At 43.3% G+C, this 15,580-nt stretch overlaps 1 protein-coding gene and 1 long non-coding RNA gene across 2 annotated transcripts; both read left to right on the top strand.

Annotated features, from left to right (window-relative positions):
* Positions 1 to 304: 304 nt before the first annotated feature.
* Positions 305 to 13,039, top strand: taok1a (TAO kinase 1a). The gene is made up of 20 exons (XM_084020154.1): positions 305 to 743; positions 3,217 to 3,466; positions 4,339 to 4,410; positions 4,498 to 4,599; positions 4,684 to 4,729; positions 4,847 to 4,943; positions 5,025 to 5,138; positions 5,222 to 5,313; positions 5,458 to 5,551; positions 5,641 to 5,722; positions 5,823 to 5,990; positions 6,102 to 6,302; positions 6,433 to 6,561; positions 6,684 to 6,920; positions 7,004 to 7,132; positions 7,218 to 7,421; positions 7,517 to 7,756; positions 8,135 to 8,347; positions 8,508 to 8,690; positions 9,352 to 13,039. The coding sequence occupies exons 2-20, from the start codon at positions 3,335 to 3,337 to the stop codon at positions 9,880 to 9,882; spliced, it is 3,066 nt and encodes a 1,021-aa protein (XP_083876280.1). The 5' UTR covers positions 305 to 743; positions 3,217 to 3,334; the 3' UTR covers positions 9,883 to 13,039.
* A 113-nt stretch (positions 13,040 to 13,152) lies between these two features.
* On the top strand, positions 13,153 to 15,270 carry LOC311019774. The gene is made up of 4 exons (XR_014597832.1): positions 13,153 to 13,278; positions 14,218 to 14,355; positions 14,530 to 14,574; positions 14,657 to 15,270. It is a non-coding gene; the product is annotated as an uncharacterized lncRNA (long non-coding RNA).
* Positions 15,271 to 15,580: the final 310 nt, after the last annotated feature.

Genomic DNA, 15,580 nt, shown 5'->3' on the forward strand with positions numbered 1-15,580 from the left:
TGATAAAGTAGTTAACCCTTATAATAATTTTCAGATAACAGCATTTTCTTCTTTGTATATTTATTAATATATATTTATTTAAATATAATTGTAATATATATACATATAAAATCGTATCTCTGGATGTTTTTGGGTCAGAGAGAGTTTACTTCACGGACAAACCGTCAGGGCGGAACTGTTGTTTTTCAGCATGTGGGAGGGAGACGGACACACAAGGCGGAGCAGCAGCTGAACTAAACGGCTGAGTTACTAGTTAACGCCGCCGTGTGCGGTCAAACCCGCGGGGTTGTTGTCTTTGTTTCTGTCTAACGACATTCGCGGACACCACTGTGAAGTTTCTGGGTTGTTGTTGTTTTTTTTTTTTTTACTGGGGTTTGAACCTCCCTCACCCCCCTCCTCCTCCCTCCCACCAACGTATTTCCACGAAGGGAGGCGGCGGCGGAGCGCTCGGCGGCCATCTTTGGACTTGCCTGGGAGTGGGATTCGACTAATACTGGCAACCCCAGTTACTTCGAGGGTGGGGATTCTTTTTTTTAATTTTTTTTTTATTAATAAACCTACGATCATTTAGAAAACCCGTTGTAAACCGAGTGACAGCGGTCGAGAACCGAAACGGATTTAGGGCAAACGAAGTCACTACGCCGGCGATGAAACGGGAAGAAGACTTTAACGATCTCAAACTGTTGTGAATTACACGACATTCGCCCCAGTGCTTGAAACCCTGGCCTGTCAGGAGAAGAAGGGTGAGTTTCAGGCTCGCTAGCTAGCTCGTAGCTAGCTTAGCTAAGCTAACCTAGCTAAACATCACACACACAAGCCTTAGCGTGCTAATTGTGCAACGTTCTGGTAAATAACTCCCATAAGTTAGTTGAATTGCAGGTCGTTGTCGTGGTTACCAAACTGTCGTCGTTGTAAACGGGTATCGCCTTCGGGATTGTTTGATCATATGACACGTAACTTATCTTAGCTAACGTCAAGTTTGGTGTGTGTGGGGCTAACATCAACGTTGGCTAGTTTTGGGACTTCCTGAAACCCTTCGTTTCCCCCCTTCTGTCTGAGCACGCTTGGTAACGCTGTTGGCTCGTCTACGTTTACTTTTGTGAGTTTTGGTTTACTTGTTTTGACAGCTGACACAAGCTGCTGAAAAGTGGCTTTTAAAGAAATCCCCACTTTCTCTCTTATTCCACTTTGGGGCTGTAACAGTGAGGTTTTGCTCAGGTGACTTGAAGCAGGTAAGACCTCAGATCGTTTTGAGTCACTTGAGATAAAGCATTAGTCACTTGATTGTGGTTTAACGCTACTGTACAAGTGTCTACTTAAACCCACTGACAAACTTCATGAGGCCAGATTGCCATCTTACTTATTAACATGTGGCCTGTACATAAACATATTTGTCTTTTTTGTTCTTTGACATGTATGAAGATAAACTCTGGTGATTACATCCTTTTCTTCTTCTTCTAGGGATTGCAGTGCCAAAAGGAAATGGCTTAACTGACCGTCATTACGTATAAGTTTTAAAGTGCGTGTTGATTTCTAAAACAAAGCGATGGTGGTGACACTCTTTTTTTGTTGCAAAGCTTCACTTGAACAACTTTTTTTTTCACAGTGAGACATTGCAACGCGATGTCTGTGAGCATGCCATTGCTGTTAAGTCAAGAAAAGACAGATAATGACTAGTCAAAATGCTCACCAGGGCCCCTTCCTACCTCCCTATAGCTGTGCGAACAGGAAATGCAGCGCAGTGAGGGCATACATTGGGAATTCCAGCCCTCCAGCTTTGTTGTCCTGTCCTGCTGCATTCTTGTGAATATCTGTGTTCTTTTTTTTGCGAGTCAGAGCACACGGGTGGGTGGGTGTGTTTTTGTTAATTTTTTTTTTAATGAAGGTATGTTATCATCACTCACTTATATTGTGTGCACGTGTTGGAAAAAATGCCATCGTGAGAGATGACAACAAAGCTCATTCATGGGGCAACAATGTAGTAAAGAACAATGGCAATAAAGAGGCACAGTCCCACATGGTAATGAGGCTTTATTCCAGGGCCGGGGCTGAATCTGTGTGGAATAGTGAGTTGTTCAGTGTTGTTGTGTGAGACAAAAGATGTCTGCTTGAACTGGGGGCTGTTTCTCCCAGGCTGGGAAAGAGAAGTCTTGTGACTCTAGTGTCAGCTCTGCATCTGTTTGCAGCTGATCATCTGAGCCGCGTGGACTCAGAAAACTCTCCTCAGTGATCTTTTTATAGTCTACATCTGTATTACAGCAGTGCGGCTGTTTGACAAACTTTTTTAATAGGCGGTACACAGTTAAAAGTTTACGGCTGGCAGTGGAGGTGTGGACCTCTGCTATATTCTTTAATTTTTATCCTATATAAAAACACCCGCCCTCATAGCCCCCGGTGGTATCTCGTCAAGCAGATACTGGTTTTATGTGGTGATCTCTTGTGATCGGGGTAATCCAAACACATCCAGAAGAAAACTCTTTTCGGGGGGGGAGGGGGATTATTTATTGGAAAGGCATGATGAGTTTTACATTTTTCAAATTGTCTGCTTTGTATTTATTGAGAATGGGTGTCTTGTGTTTTTGTGTGAACTGAGCCTTTTAATCACTTGTAGGGAGGTCATATGGATATGGCATGTTTGACAACGCGTGTTTACGGAGTACTTACAGGTCTAACAAGTAGTCCAATCATTGGAATGCTTTGTTTCGGTTCAGGCGCCTATCTCGCGACGAGTGAAGCGCCGCGTTGTCACCTCGGTGTCTTTGTTCAAGCTGGAAATTGGCGGCTGCGAGACGGTTCTTTGTATCCTCCTCACATCTGTCTGTCTACATACCAGTCAGCGAAGGTGTGAGAGGAGTTGTTAGGACACAGCTCACCGGTTCCTTTACTCTGGTTGCTGTTGCTGTGGAAACAGGAGACTTTTCTCTATCTACCTCCAGGATTTCCGACTGGCCATTCGCTGACATCGTGGTTCGGTTGGGTTTAGTTCGACGCCTTCTCTCGCTCTGGACACCCGTGTGATGTTTCACTTACCTGTTGTCTCTCGCTGTAATATATAGAATCAATACTGTAGCATGACATTATCATGGTGAGGAGCTTAACTGTTGGGTAGAGACAAACAACATACTAATTAACTGAGACTATTCTGCTGTTTTAATACCATGCTGTTTTGTTTTTTCCAGTCTACTCATTCTTGTTTTTTTCCCCTTGTTTGTTTAGCTCTGAACACATATGAGACCACTGTCCTGCAGATGAGCCATTGGTGGGGGCTTTCAAGTCGCTGTCGCAGACCCAGATAGTTCCTGGCGGCAGCGGCATTGCCCCCCGACTCCCCATTATGCCCAACAGCAGTCGGGCGGGGAGCCTGAAGGACCCCGACGTCGCCGAGCTCTTCTTCAAGGAGGACCCAGAAAAGCTCTACTCGGATCTGCGTGAGATCGGACATGGCAGCTTTGGTGCTGTATATTTTGTGAGTATTTCACTATACAAGGTTATTGTCCAAGCCAAAGGCCATGTACAGTCTTGGCATGAGAACTGTGTTAAAAAAATGGAATCACCGTTCATGTCAGTGAGGCCACTGTGTCGGCACATTAGAGCAGGAAAGGGTCTGGTCAAAAAATAAAATGTTGGGCTTGGCTCAGTTAATCAAATACATTCAAATGGACATTTCTGTTATAGCACTGTTTAAGATGACTGGCGTTATTCAAATGTTTACCTCAGCATTGTCGTGGATATGAAAGCTGCCCTGATAGATTCCCAGAATATTAGGAAAGTCACATTATTGTGAGCCTGTTTCAGCCTGTTAAATCTTCACAGAACACGCTTGAGAATTAGGACTTTGTAGCTGTGAAGGTCACTAGGATGATATTGATATCATTTGTTCTGTTTTGTTTCAGTATTAGGCAATAGGAGAGCATTGTTTCATCAACCACAAATGCCGTTTAGATGGTTCAGAATGATTCAAACTGTTTTAGAGACACTGAGTGTCTGCAAATTACTCAGCAAGCAAACGTCACAGTAGAAAATCAGTTATTATGATGTTTTTGCCTCAACATCTTTGAAATTGTGATATTTTGGGTGTGACTTTGCATAATGTGTTGACTGAAATATAACCTGTTCTATCTTCGTGTCGTCTGTAATATGAATCTTATGACCAAGCAGTTCTAAGCGTTCATTGAGCCTATATAATATGACTGATCGTGCTCTAGTACCGGTTGTGTTGTCATGATAGTCAGTGAGGTCACATACAGTTGATTGCTGATGTTAATAATGCAGGGAGGCATAAATACAGCTTCATCACTAAACTCAAAGCTAACAGCATGTACTGTGCTTATCATCCAGGCACGGGATGTGCGGACAAATGAGGTGGTGGCCATCAAGAAGATGTCTTATAGTGGAAAGCAGTCCACTGAGGTACGAGAGCCTTCATGACCTAAGTATTAACAGGCAAACTGTTTTGTTTGTTTACCTAGTCCTCTAATTTTTTTACTATTTTCACAGAAATGGCAAGACATAATCAAGGAGGTGAAATTCCTGCAGAGAATACAACACCCAAACAGCATAGAGTACAAAGGATGTTACCTGCGAGAGCACACCGCCTGGGTAAGATCCGACACGAGAGTCAGAGATGACGATGATGACTAAAATGTATCACCCACTGATGAAACACTCTGGATTTCGTTGCAGCTGGTAATGGAGTATTGTCTCGGCTCTGCTTCAGATTTGTTAGAAGGTGAGAAAACCTTTTTGCTCTCCAGATGATTGCACGACATCAAACCCGAGAAGGTAGTCTTAACTTTCCAAGTTTATCCACGTCGCCTCCGTCTTGATTGAATGTGTCCCTTTCCAGTTCACAAGAAACCTCTGCAGGAAGTTGAAATAGCCGCAATTACCCACGGGGCTCTTCAAGGGTTGGCTTATCTTCACTCCCACAAGATGATTCACCGGTGAGTGGACACGGCGTATGCCCTCGGGCGTTCTGTCCTCTGTGCCTGGACTCTAATCCTTTCCTCTTTTTGTTTCATCAGAGATATCAAGGCAGGAAACGTCTTGCTGACGGAGCCGGGGCAGGTAAAACTGGCAGATTTCGGTTCTGCCTCCATTGCCTGTCCTGCCAACTCCTTTGTTGGGACTCCATATTGGTACGCTGCTAAACATTTTTTTTAATTCTATTTAACATGCGTATTTCTCATTGTTTATGTGCTGAATGTGTTTGTTTTCCCAGGATGGCCCCAGAAGTAATTTTAGCTATGGATGAGGGCCAGTATGATGGGAAGGTGGACATTTGGTCTTTGGGAATAACCTGCATTGAATTAGGTATGGTCACTGTTGTACACGTCTTGGTTCACCTCAAAGATTTAGATTACATCTCGTAGCTAGCAGTAACTGAATAACATACATTTTCCTTTTCTTTATTTCTCTGCAACGTCTGAATCATGTGACCCGCTACTCGGTCTATAGCTGAGAGGAAGCCTCCGCTGTTCAACATGAATGCAATGAGTGCCTTATACCACATAGCACAGAATGAGAGCCCCACGCTGCAGTCGAGTGAATGGTAAGCTTATCATTAAATGTCTAAGAGCTGCTCTATTGTTTCTCAAATAGAATGACTTCATAAAACAATTCCATCTTCTTTTTTTTTAGGACGGATTATTTCCGAAACTTTGTAGATTCTTGCCTTCAGAAATTTCCCCAGGATAGGCCCAACTCTGAGGAGCTCTTAAAGGTAAGAAAAAAAACGGATGTCATATTATGTTTGAAGGTTAATCCCTATAACTATATGCAGGATTTGAATGTGTTCACAACTGCCTGTGTTCTTCCCCCAGCATGCATTTGTCCAGCGTGAGCGGCCGGAGTCGGTTCTCATAGACCTGATAAGTCGGACTAAGGACGCAGTGCGAGAACTCGACAATCTGCAGTATCGTAAGATGAAGAAGCTCTTGTTTCAGGAAGCCCACAATGGCCCCACGACGGAGGCACAAGACGAAGAGGAGGTCTGTCGCCTTCTACCAGCCTGCATGTCTCTCTCATCTCTACCATCTTGTGTTTCGTATCATTACGTCATCCTAGAGAGCATATTGTAATCTGATTACTGCTGTTTTTAGGAGCCAGAACACAGCGTGGGTAGGACGGGTACGGTAAACAGCGTGGGGAGCAACCAATCCATTCCCAGCATGTCGATCAGCGCCAGTTCCCAGAGCAGCTCCGTCAACAGTCTGACGGATGCAGGCGACGACAAGAGCGAGGTGGAAATGGACGGAGATCACACGGTCATGTCCAACAGCTCTGTGATCCACCTGAAACCAGTAAGACCACCTGCAGCCACGTCCTGTCACATGGTTCAATGTGATATTCATTTTAAATACAGCATGACATCATTGTGCTGCATCTTGTTCTGCTGTTTACACCTTCTGTGTGGTTTTGCCTTCCTTTCAGGAGGAAGAGACATATAATGAAGAGTCGGAGTCGAACACCCGGCCAGCTGAGACCCAGTCCCCGCCCGCACACACCCCGCGGCCGAAACGAAACCGCGAACACTTTGCTACTATACGCACAGCCTCCGTGGTAAGAACGCCGTTATCGTATTTGCTGATCTGATGGAGAGGATGGATGCATGGGTTGTTCAGAGGCAGACATCTTTCCACATATTGTCCAACAATATAAAGAGTTTCTTGTGTTTGTTCCAGCTCACTCGCCAGATCAAGGAGCATGAGCAGGACTCGGAGTTGAGGGAGCAGATATTGGGCTACAAGCGCATGAGGCGGCAGCATCAGAAACAGCTGATGGCTCTGGAAAACAAGCTGAAGGCTGAAATGGACGAGCACAGACTCCGTCTGGACAAGGAGCTGGAGAACCAGAGGAACAGCTTTGCCCAGGAGATGGAGAAACTGATCAAGAAGCACCAGGCGTCCATGGAGAAAGACGTATGCTCTCCAACTCATTTATGTGTCCGCTGAAGAGTCGCAAAGATTCCCAAACCCATTTATGATGTGAATTTCTCCAACAGGCCAAAACGTTCACCAACGATGAAAAGAAGTTCCAACAACACATTCAGAGTCAGCAGAAGAAAGAGCTCAACAGCTTCCTTGAATCCCAGAAACGGGAGTACAAACTCCGCAAGGAACAACTTAAAGAGGTGAGGGGATCCAGGCCTGCTTTAGTCTCCGAACCCTTCCAGTCAGTTTATGAAGTCTGCTCTTATAAACGTTCTTCTGTTTTAGGAGTTGAATGAAAACCAGTCGACACCCAAGAAAGAAAAGCAGGAGTGGTTGTCCAAGCAGAAGGAGAACTTCCAGCACTTCCAAGCGGAGGAAGAGGCCAACCTGCAGCGCCGACAGAGGCAGTATCTGGACCTGGAGTGCCGCAGGTTCAAACGGAGGATCTTGATCGCTCGCCACAATATTGAACAGGATTTAGTGCGTGAGGTGAGCACTCCACTTCTCCTGCATCGCACTGCCGGGTCTCAAATGTTTAAGATATAAACGCATTCTGAATGTTTTTTTATTTTGCACATAATTAGGAGCTAAACAAACGTCAGACCCAGAAGGACTTGGAGCACGCCATGCTTCTCCGGCACCACGAGTCCATGCAAGAACTGGAGTTCCGTCAGGTCAACACCATCCAGAAGACGAGGGCCGAGCTCATCCGCCTGCAGCACCAGACGGAGCTCACCAATCAGCAGGAGTACAACAAGAGGAGGGAGAGGGAGCTCCGACGCAAACACGTGATGGAGGTTCGCCAGCAGCCCAAGAGCCTCAAGGTGAGAACTCCTTCTCTGTCCATCGAATATTCAGTAGATACTCTCATTTCAATCATAATGAAACGCTGCCCCGGGCTGCTTGTAAGGGTTTGTTTAATATGCAACACGCTATTTGTCAGGCAAGACCCATTTGTCATCTTGAATTAGGCAAGATTTGCTGAAACCAATGTGCTCTGCATCAAAGCAATGTGTAAATGTCTCTGTTTTGTTCAGCAAACCCTTTTAAAACCACACCGAGAACAGAAGCTGAGCCATATTCCTTATTCATGTCATGCCTGGAGTCACGGTTCTCGTTGCTTGGTTTGAGCCCCAAATTCACGTGATTTTACAATAATGTTCTGTTTTATAGACCTTTTGCTACGTTTTCTCTCCTCCTAGTCCAAAGAGCTACAGATCAAGAAGCAGTTCCAGGACACGTGTAAGATCCAGACCAGGCAGTACAAAGCACTGAGGAACCATCTGTTGGAGACCACGCCAAAGTCGGAGCACAAGGCTGTCCTCAAAATGCTGAAGCAGGAGCAACACCGCAAACTTGCCATCTTGGCAGAGCAGTATGACCACTCAATCAATGAGATGCTTTCCACTCAGGCGGTGAGTCTGGGAATGCCAGGAATGTAGAATCCTACAGATGTAAAATAAGACCATGAAGGTGCCACCCAATGTCCCATTTTTTTTAAAAAGGATTTGTCCAAATCTGCTATAGCTGTGTTTTTATATTCGTTGCTGATCCTTTATGGTCTCTGTCCCGTAGCTCCGTCTGGATGAGACTCAGGAGGCTCAGTGCCAAGGCCTGCGAATGCAGCTACAGCAGGAGCTGGAGCTTCTCAACGCCTACCAGAGCAAGATCAAGATGCAGACGGACGCCCAGCACGACCGCGAGAGGAAGGACCTGGAGCAGAGGGTGTCACTCCGACGGGCCCTGCTGGAGCAGAAGGTTCTCCTCCATAATGATTATTGCCACGGTTTTAGTTGTCGAGGTGCTCTTCATTTATAAAACCCCCGCTCACTGTCGGTTTATCTGGTCTGAACACTTCCACTCCGTCCTGGAGAGCTTTAATTAGGTAGAATCGTTTAAAATCACCTGTGGCTGTGTGCCATGGGTGTGTTGGGACTGGAAAAGTAACTTATCACAGCAGGCATTTTTAACTTGTCATAGTAGGAAAAGCAATGTGTAGCTAATAATATTAACAATGGCTCTGTTCTATTCCAGTTAGACATCAAAGCTGCTAAATGGAATTCATCCATCCTTAAGGAAACACAAAAGGTGTAACTGATAAACTTAACGGGTGTTTTTACACTCGGGGAGTTGGGGTAAAACTATTGTGATATTTAATCTAATTATGTTGGTAATAATTGCTTCTTCAGCCCACTAGATGGTGCTGAGTTTTTTTTATTGGTACAGTTGGTGGGATTGGAAGGAACAAAGATGGAGTGTTGGTCAGTGGGATGAGTGGTTCCCACCTCTGTTTTACGCTATGATTTTTATTTGGTATAACATGGATGGATGGATGCCAGTAGAACACGGTGCAGTTAAGTGGCTCTGCTGTGAAGAACAAGTTGTAATAACTTTATTTTATTTTATCTTTCCCCTGTAGATTGAGGAGGAAATGATGTCGTTGCAGAACGAACGCTTGGAGCGAATCCGGAGCCTGCTGGAGCGCCAAGCCCGAGAAGTGGAGGCCTTCGACTCCGAGAGCATGCGTCTGGGCTTCAGCAACATGGTGCTATCCAACGTCTCCCCGGAGGTCCTCAGCAATAGCTTTCCCGGGGCTCCGGCCAGCTGGAGTCACCATCACCAGCAGCACCCGTCCGGGAGCTCCCCGGGGTCGCAGTGGGGCGGCGGAGGTTCGGGCGCGGGGTCAAGCCACCACGGCAGCCATCACCACTATCACTCCAGTCCGGGAGGGCCACCCATGCAGCAAGGCTGGGGGCAGGGAGGTGGGCTCCCCTCACCCTGGGGCCACTCGTCGGCAGGATCCCTGGTCTCCCGCGGCAGTGGAGGTGTACAGAATAGCCCCCAAGCAATGGGGAGGACACCCTCGGGTGGGCGCAGTGAGCAGAGCATGAGCAGGAGTACCAGCGTCACCTCGCAAATATCTAACGGGTCGCACCTCTCCTACACATAGATGCTCCCCGACGGCCCCAGGAGGCGAAATATGAGTGGATATGTAGAAAGAGCGGGACAGAGGATGGGCGGAGCTCTGCTGCTCGGCCTCCCTCTGCGACCCCCGACCCCCCCGGTGTTCCTCCCGTGTACAGATGTGGATGTGCGATGACATAAATGTTGCTCAGGTCAAAAGGGCTGGAAGAGACGCAGCCCGTCCTCACGGCAGTTTATCGGCACACAAACAGATCCTTAAGTTTATGTTACATTAGCCGTTTTGAGTGTCAACACATACTCCCATTTGTTCTTTTGATTTACAGCTCTCTCTCTTGCAGATTTTTTTTTTAAATATATGTTTTGTGTCACAGCCATTGCTCTCATTTTGCACATGAAACACTGTTAAAAAAAGGCTTTTTGACATGTGTTGACGATGTCCTTAGAAATGTGGTATCGAACAATCACAGTAAACTGGTTTTATTTAGGACCCCCCCTCCCCCCGGTTCATATTCAGTTGTACACTGGTCGATTCTGACGGTGGGTTAAAAACGCAGCACGCCGAACTAAAGATGCTTTTGCTGTTGTGATACCAGCCTGCTGTGATGGTCATTGTGATAATTAGATGCCTCCTTTTTGGGGTCAGTAGTTTGATTTCAGCAGGCAAAATGAGACTTTACAAATCAGAGCCAAATACAACAAAACTGTTTTCAACACAACTACAGTGCCTTTTAACCCTTTTATTATATAAAATCACTCGGATGTTTGTTTTAAATTCCACTGAAAATGATTTTCTCAGATTGTTATTTACTGTGTATGCAGTGAAGTTGGTTCAAGTCTTCTAAATGGTGAGAAATATCAAATCCGTACTATATTTCTGGGTCTTCAGAGTGATGGTACACCAAACGTCACAGAACGCCATCGTACACATTCACAGGACGATAGAAAGAAAGGAGACTTGTTTGCGTTCAAAAAGAATTCTCAGATTGATCTGGTGGGGGGTTTCTTTTCTTTTTTTTAACAGTGCCTTTTAAACTGCTGCCTTTTTCAAAGCACTTTATACAGCGGAATATATGTATAATTAATATTTGACTTCTTTTCGCAAAGCACCTGGTGGATGAGTGTTTTCGTCGGTACGCGAGTAGTTAAGTGGAGGACTGGAGCTAATCCTTCTTTTTTTAAGGAGCCATTTCCCAAGTAAGACCTCCTCTGTGCGTTCCTGCTGACTTCTGATTGAATGGAGGATGTTTAAGAACGGTTTGGCTACAGTTTCCAGAAAACAAACTGAGTTGACCGAAGAGTTTTCAAAAAAAGCTAGATGAATAGATTGTCATGACCATGACAGCAGGCTCGGCACTACCAAGAAATCTACACTGTTAACAGAAGTGTTTAGGACCCAGAAAAGTGACACTAAAAATATATTCAAACAGGTGCTAAGTTATAAAAGCTACACCATCGTCAAGCTCATGCTCGCGACGCGGAAATGTGAAATTCAGTCGACGAAGCACATTCTGGAAAAACAGCCAAATGCAAAATAAACGTGGCAAAAAGCACTTAGGAACACTTTGATAGCTCTAGCAGTTCCTGATATCTGTCTGTGCTCGCTCCCTTCCCTCTGGTCTGTGGTTGAGAAGTCCTTTAAACCTTTTTTTTTTTTTAAACCCGCCTCTCTGTACAACTAAAAATGCTCCCTTCGAATCACAAAGCTGGAGTTAAAAATGTTCATATGTGTATATTTTATTAAAGAAAAACATTTAAAAAAAACTAAACTTGCATTTTTAAGGAAAATAATTTCTAAAACTAACTTTATTTAACTGACAGGCCACACTGATAATTAGCCAACCTTGTCACTCAAAGTGGGTTTGAGTTGTTTGGACGTAAGCTTAGCGGGAGGAATGCCTCGTGTGCTCGTTGTTTGCCGTCGTCTTCTTTTAAAATGCCACTTTTTCTCTTTTTTTTTTAGTCAAGCGGCCGTCTTTGAGCGTTATCGAGTTGATCATCATTTGTCTTCTCCTCTGATTCAGAGCCACCGTTTCAGTTGCCGGCTCTTTCTGAATGTCATACTGTGATATATATTCCTATCACATTTGAGGACACAAAAAATGCTGGGGTCTTTTTTTTTTTTTCTTGAATAAATAGGTGGGATGTTCATTTTCCACGTGTATATATCCTATCCTTGAAAGTATGCATTATATCAAGTTACATATGGTTTGGTCCCAAAACACGTACTTTAAAAAAAAAATGCCGAGTGACTAGTTCAAGCTACTGTAACACAGCAGGTTGTTTTCATCATTTCTGTTCTGATTTATTGATATTTGGTCAAGAAAATGGGAATGTATTCATCGTGATCAGAATCTTTCCTTCGGTCAAAAGCCAAGAGTTGGAATGTCAGGCCAATCAAACCTCACATACATGCCAACCTTACGTTTGTATGCGTGACTTTTGTTCACTTTATGTCAATGTAGTGTGTGTGAGGGGGAGTCTGGATATTGTCAATCATTGTCAGGGTCATGAGACCTCCGCAAACTCTGATTTTATTATTATTATTATTATTTTTTACTTTTAACGTTGATGTCAAATTTTGTCCTACTGACTGAAAGTTTATGGGAAACTGAACGAGAATCGGCAACAACAAAAAAAATGGCGATCCTTTCTATGGTCAAACACTGTGCCATACCTGAGTTGCCAAGCCCAGATACCACTGCATTGTCTCACCTCGATGGGTTTTACCGATCGGCGTGGGCTGACGGCAGGAACATGTACGAAAACACAAAAACAAGTTGGTTCTGGTCTCGTGACCAAAGTAAAACAAATGAATATAAAAACTAAAAAAAGGCTTGAAAAGATGACGTGGTGACAGGCAAATTATGAAAAGAGATTGCATTTCTTTTGAAGATGTCAGTATTCTTCTTTGGCACATTACCACTACAACTCATAACCTGTATTAAAATGTATAGATGGTGGAACACGTTATTGAATGTCGAGAGAGATTATGAAGATGCTACGTGAGAGACGGTAAAGTAGTGGATTTAAATTGTGTAAAAAAAAATTAAAAAAAGATTCATAAAGCAGAATTAAAAATAGGATCAAATTTACTATTTTGTTTGTATTATATTTACCATTGTGTTGGCAGAGGGATATTGAACAGAAATCAGCTGTAATAAAGTAATTTTAGTATAACTGGCCAGGTGTTTGTATTTTATTTTATTTTTTTATTATTGTTTTTTTTGTACACTAATCACGTGACACTACGTCGATGAGGCTGCTGGAAAGTCCTCCGCGGCTCAGAGGGCAGTTTGGCAACCGATGACGTCGCAGCTCCCAGTGTGCGTGCAACGTGATGACGTCGGGCCTAGTAAACAAGCGGAGTGTTTTTGCTAACCCGTTAGAGGAATGCCTTTACAGGAGTCCTCCTTTACTTAAAGTGAGTACCGGTAAATGGTGTTACAACACCAATCAGTAGTTAACCAACTTATTATGTTCACCCCGTTAGCGACATGAACACGTGACAAATGTAACTTCGCACGCTTACGTCACGCAAACGGTGTTAAAGTAGCGTGCTAACTAGCTAGCCAGCTACAGCACTTACTTGTATGGCGACGTTAGCATCCAAGCTAACCGCGTTATTAACTTCCCTGCATCGAGATTACGTGAAAAACAATATGAACGATTTCTTTAAAACTTCATATCGTGTTACCATCGCAGTCGGCGACATTTAACTTAGTTAATAGTCGATATTTAACGTTAACTTAGCGGAAACGTTTGCTAGCTTGACTTTGAACAGCTCATTTGTTTTTATTTGTTTTAACAGTTTAATTAATAATCAAACAGCGTTGTAAACATTTACAAAAATAACAGCAGAAATACCAGGGGATCAGAATATATATACCCAGAAATCATAACTTAGTTTGTGAAAAAAGTTATATAGGATACACAGATTCATGGTTTTAATAGATTTTTTTGCTATATAATGTAATACAATAAGATCTTTTTTACAGTGTATTTTGTGTAGTTATACCGTAGGAGTATTTTATGACATGATTTAATTTAGAAAACATGGGATGTGTTTGAATAAATTAATTAAAAGTTATAAGAATGTATGTTGACATGCCACATGTTTTAATGTATGAACCTGTGAGAAGGTTAGGATGTAAACTGCATGTTAAAAGGAGCATATTAAAAGAAGAGGGCATAGGTCAGGACAGGTGAAGCTCTTTGATAGCCTCACCTGTATCCGCTGTGTGTGTGTGTGTGTGTGTGTGTGTGTGTGTGTGTGTGTGTGTGTGTGTGTGTGTGTGTGTGTGTGTGTGTGCGTGTGTGTGCGTGTGTGTGTGTCTGTGTGTGTGTGTGTTGTCGTCCTCAGAGTCTCCAGCATGTTGTGTGAAGTCCTGCTGTCATCGCTGTGGTTCCTGTTCGTCATCTTCTGGGTCGAGACGATAAGTGTTTGGCTGTTTCTGTCCACGTTCTACCAGGACCAGGCATTTTACCACTGGGGAGATGGGTAAGAGATGTGTTTCTGTTTTTTTCCCTTCTCATCTGCATCATATATTCATCATTAGACAAATGCTCACTCTATGTTAGGGTGTCAAAAATGCGGCCCGATGGATGGAAAAACACTCATAGACAACATTCATTATGGAATCAAGTGTTTGTTTAAAAATGATTTTAATTACAGGGTTATGGCAGATGATCCTGGACAGATGATATACACATTCAGCAGGTAAGAACTTTATTGTCACCCTGGCTGATTGCGTTTATATAAATTTGAAATATGAGCCGTGTCATCTCCTATCTCTCCGCAGAGTTGACACCCGGATGCAGTCAGACATGCAGACCTGAGACGGGAAAAGATCAAGAACTGGACTGAAGTAACTCTGAAGTGAGGGCTGTTGCTGTTATGTGACTGAAGAACATATGATGGAAAGCAATAGGCGTTTTTCCTTTGCACTGACCTCTCTGTTAACATACTGTAAGTACATGTAGGCCCACTTTTATTAATAGGAGAGTCACAGCATGACTGAAGGTGCAACTAATAACTAGCAGAATAAATGTCGCAGAAACCGCTTTAAAAAACAGGTTTTAACACTGAGATTCTGTGACACAAACCAAGATGGTGTTTTGATAATTCTGTTCTATGCAACCACGTGTTGCTGTCTGCAGCTATTTTTGTGTTTTTAAATATCAGATTAAAGTAAATCTGAATTGGAAGATGAGTTAATGATTTGATACATTTTCAACAATAGGATGTATGTAGTAATTTAAATATAAGTGAAATGATACTTTTACAATATGCAACTCTTTGCAAGCCTGTGACATTTATTTTTGTATGTATGTATGGTTTTTGGGGGAAAAAAGTGTTGGTCTCTTTTTGCAATTGAGATAAATAATGTTCAATATGCTAAATAAATAAATATTTTACAGGAACAAATATGCTTGACTGCTTTTTACCCTTTTCTTTAATGTGTTGTATAGTTTATTGTGCATGTAAAAGGTGTCTGGAGCACCTCAAGTGTTCAAGAGTCTCAAAGTAAGGTATTTGCATTTTTACATATAGCAAAGATTTGTTTAATGGTTGCCATGTTGAGAAGACCCACAAGGTCACAGTAGATTTTATTTGGTCGCCAGATGAATTGCAGAATTTCCTCCATGGTCTTTTATTTAACATTTATATCTGCAGTCTTTTTTTGTATTGTTCTGATAATTGTGCTGCTTCTATTAAAGGCATA

Source organism: Eutrigla gurnardus (genome assembly GCF_963514095.1).
Source record: "Eutrigla gurnardus genome assembly, chromosome: 10".
Lineage (NCBI taxonomy): Eukaryota > Metazoa > Chordata > Actinopteri > Perciformes > Triglidae > Eutrigla > Eutrigla gurnardus.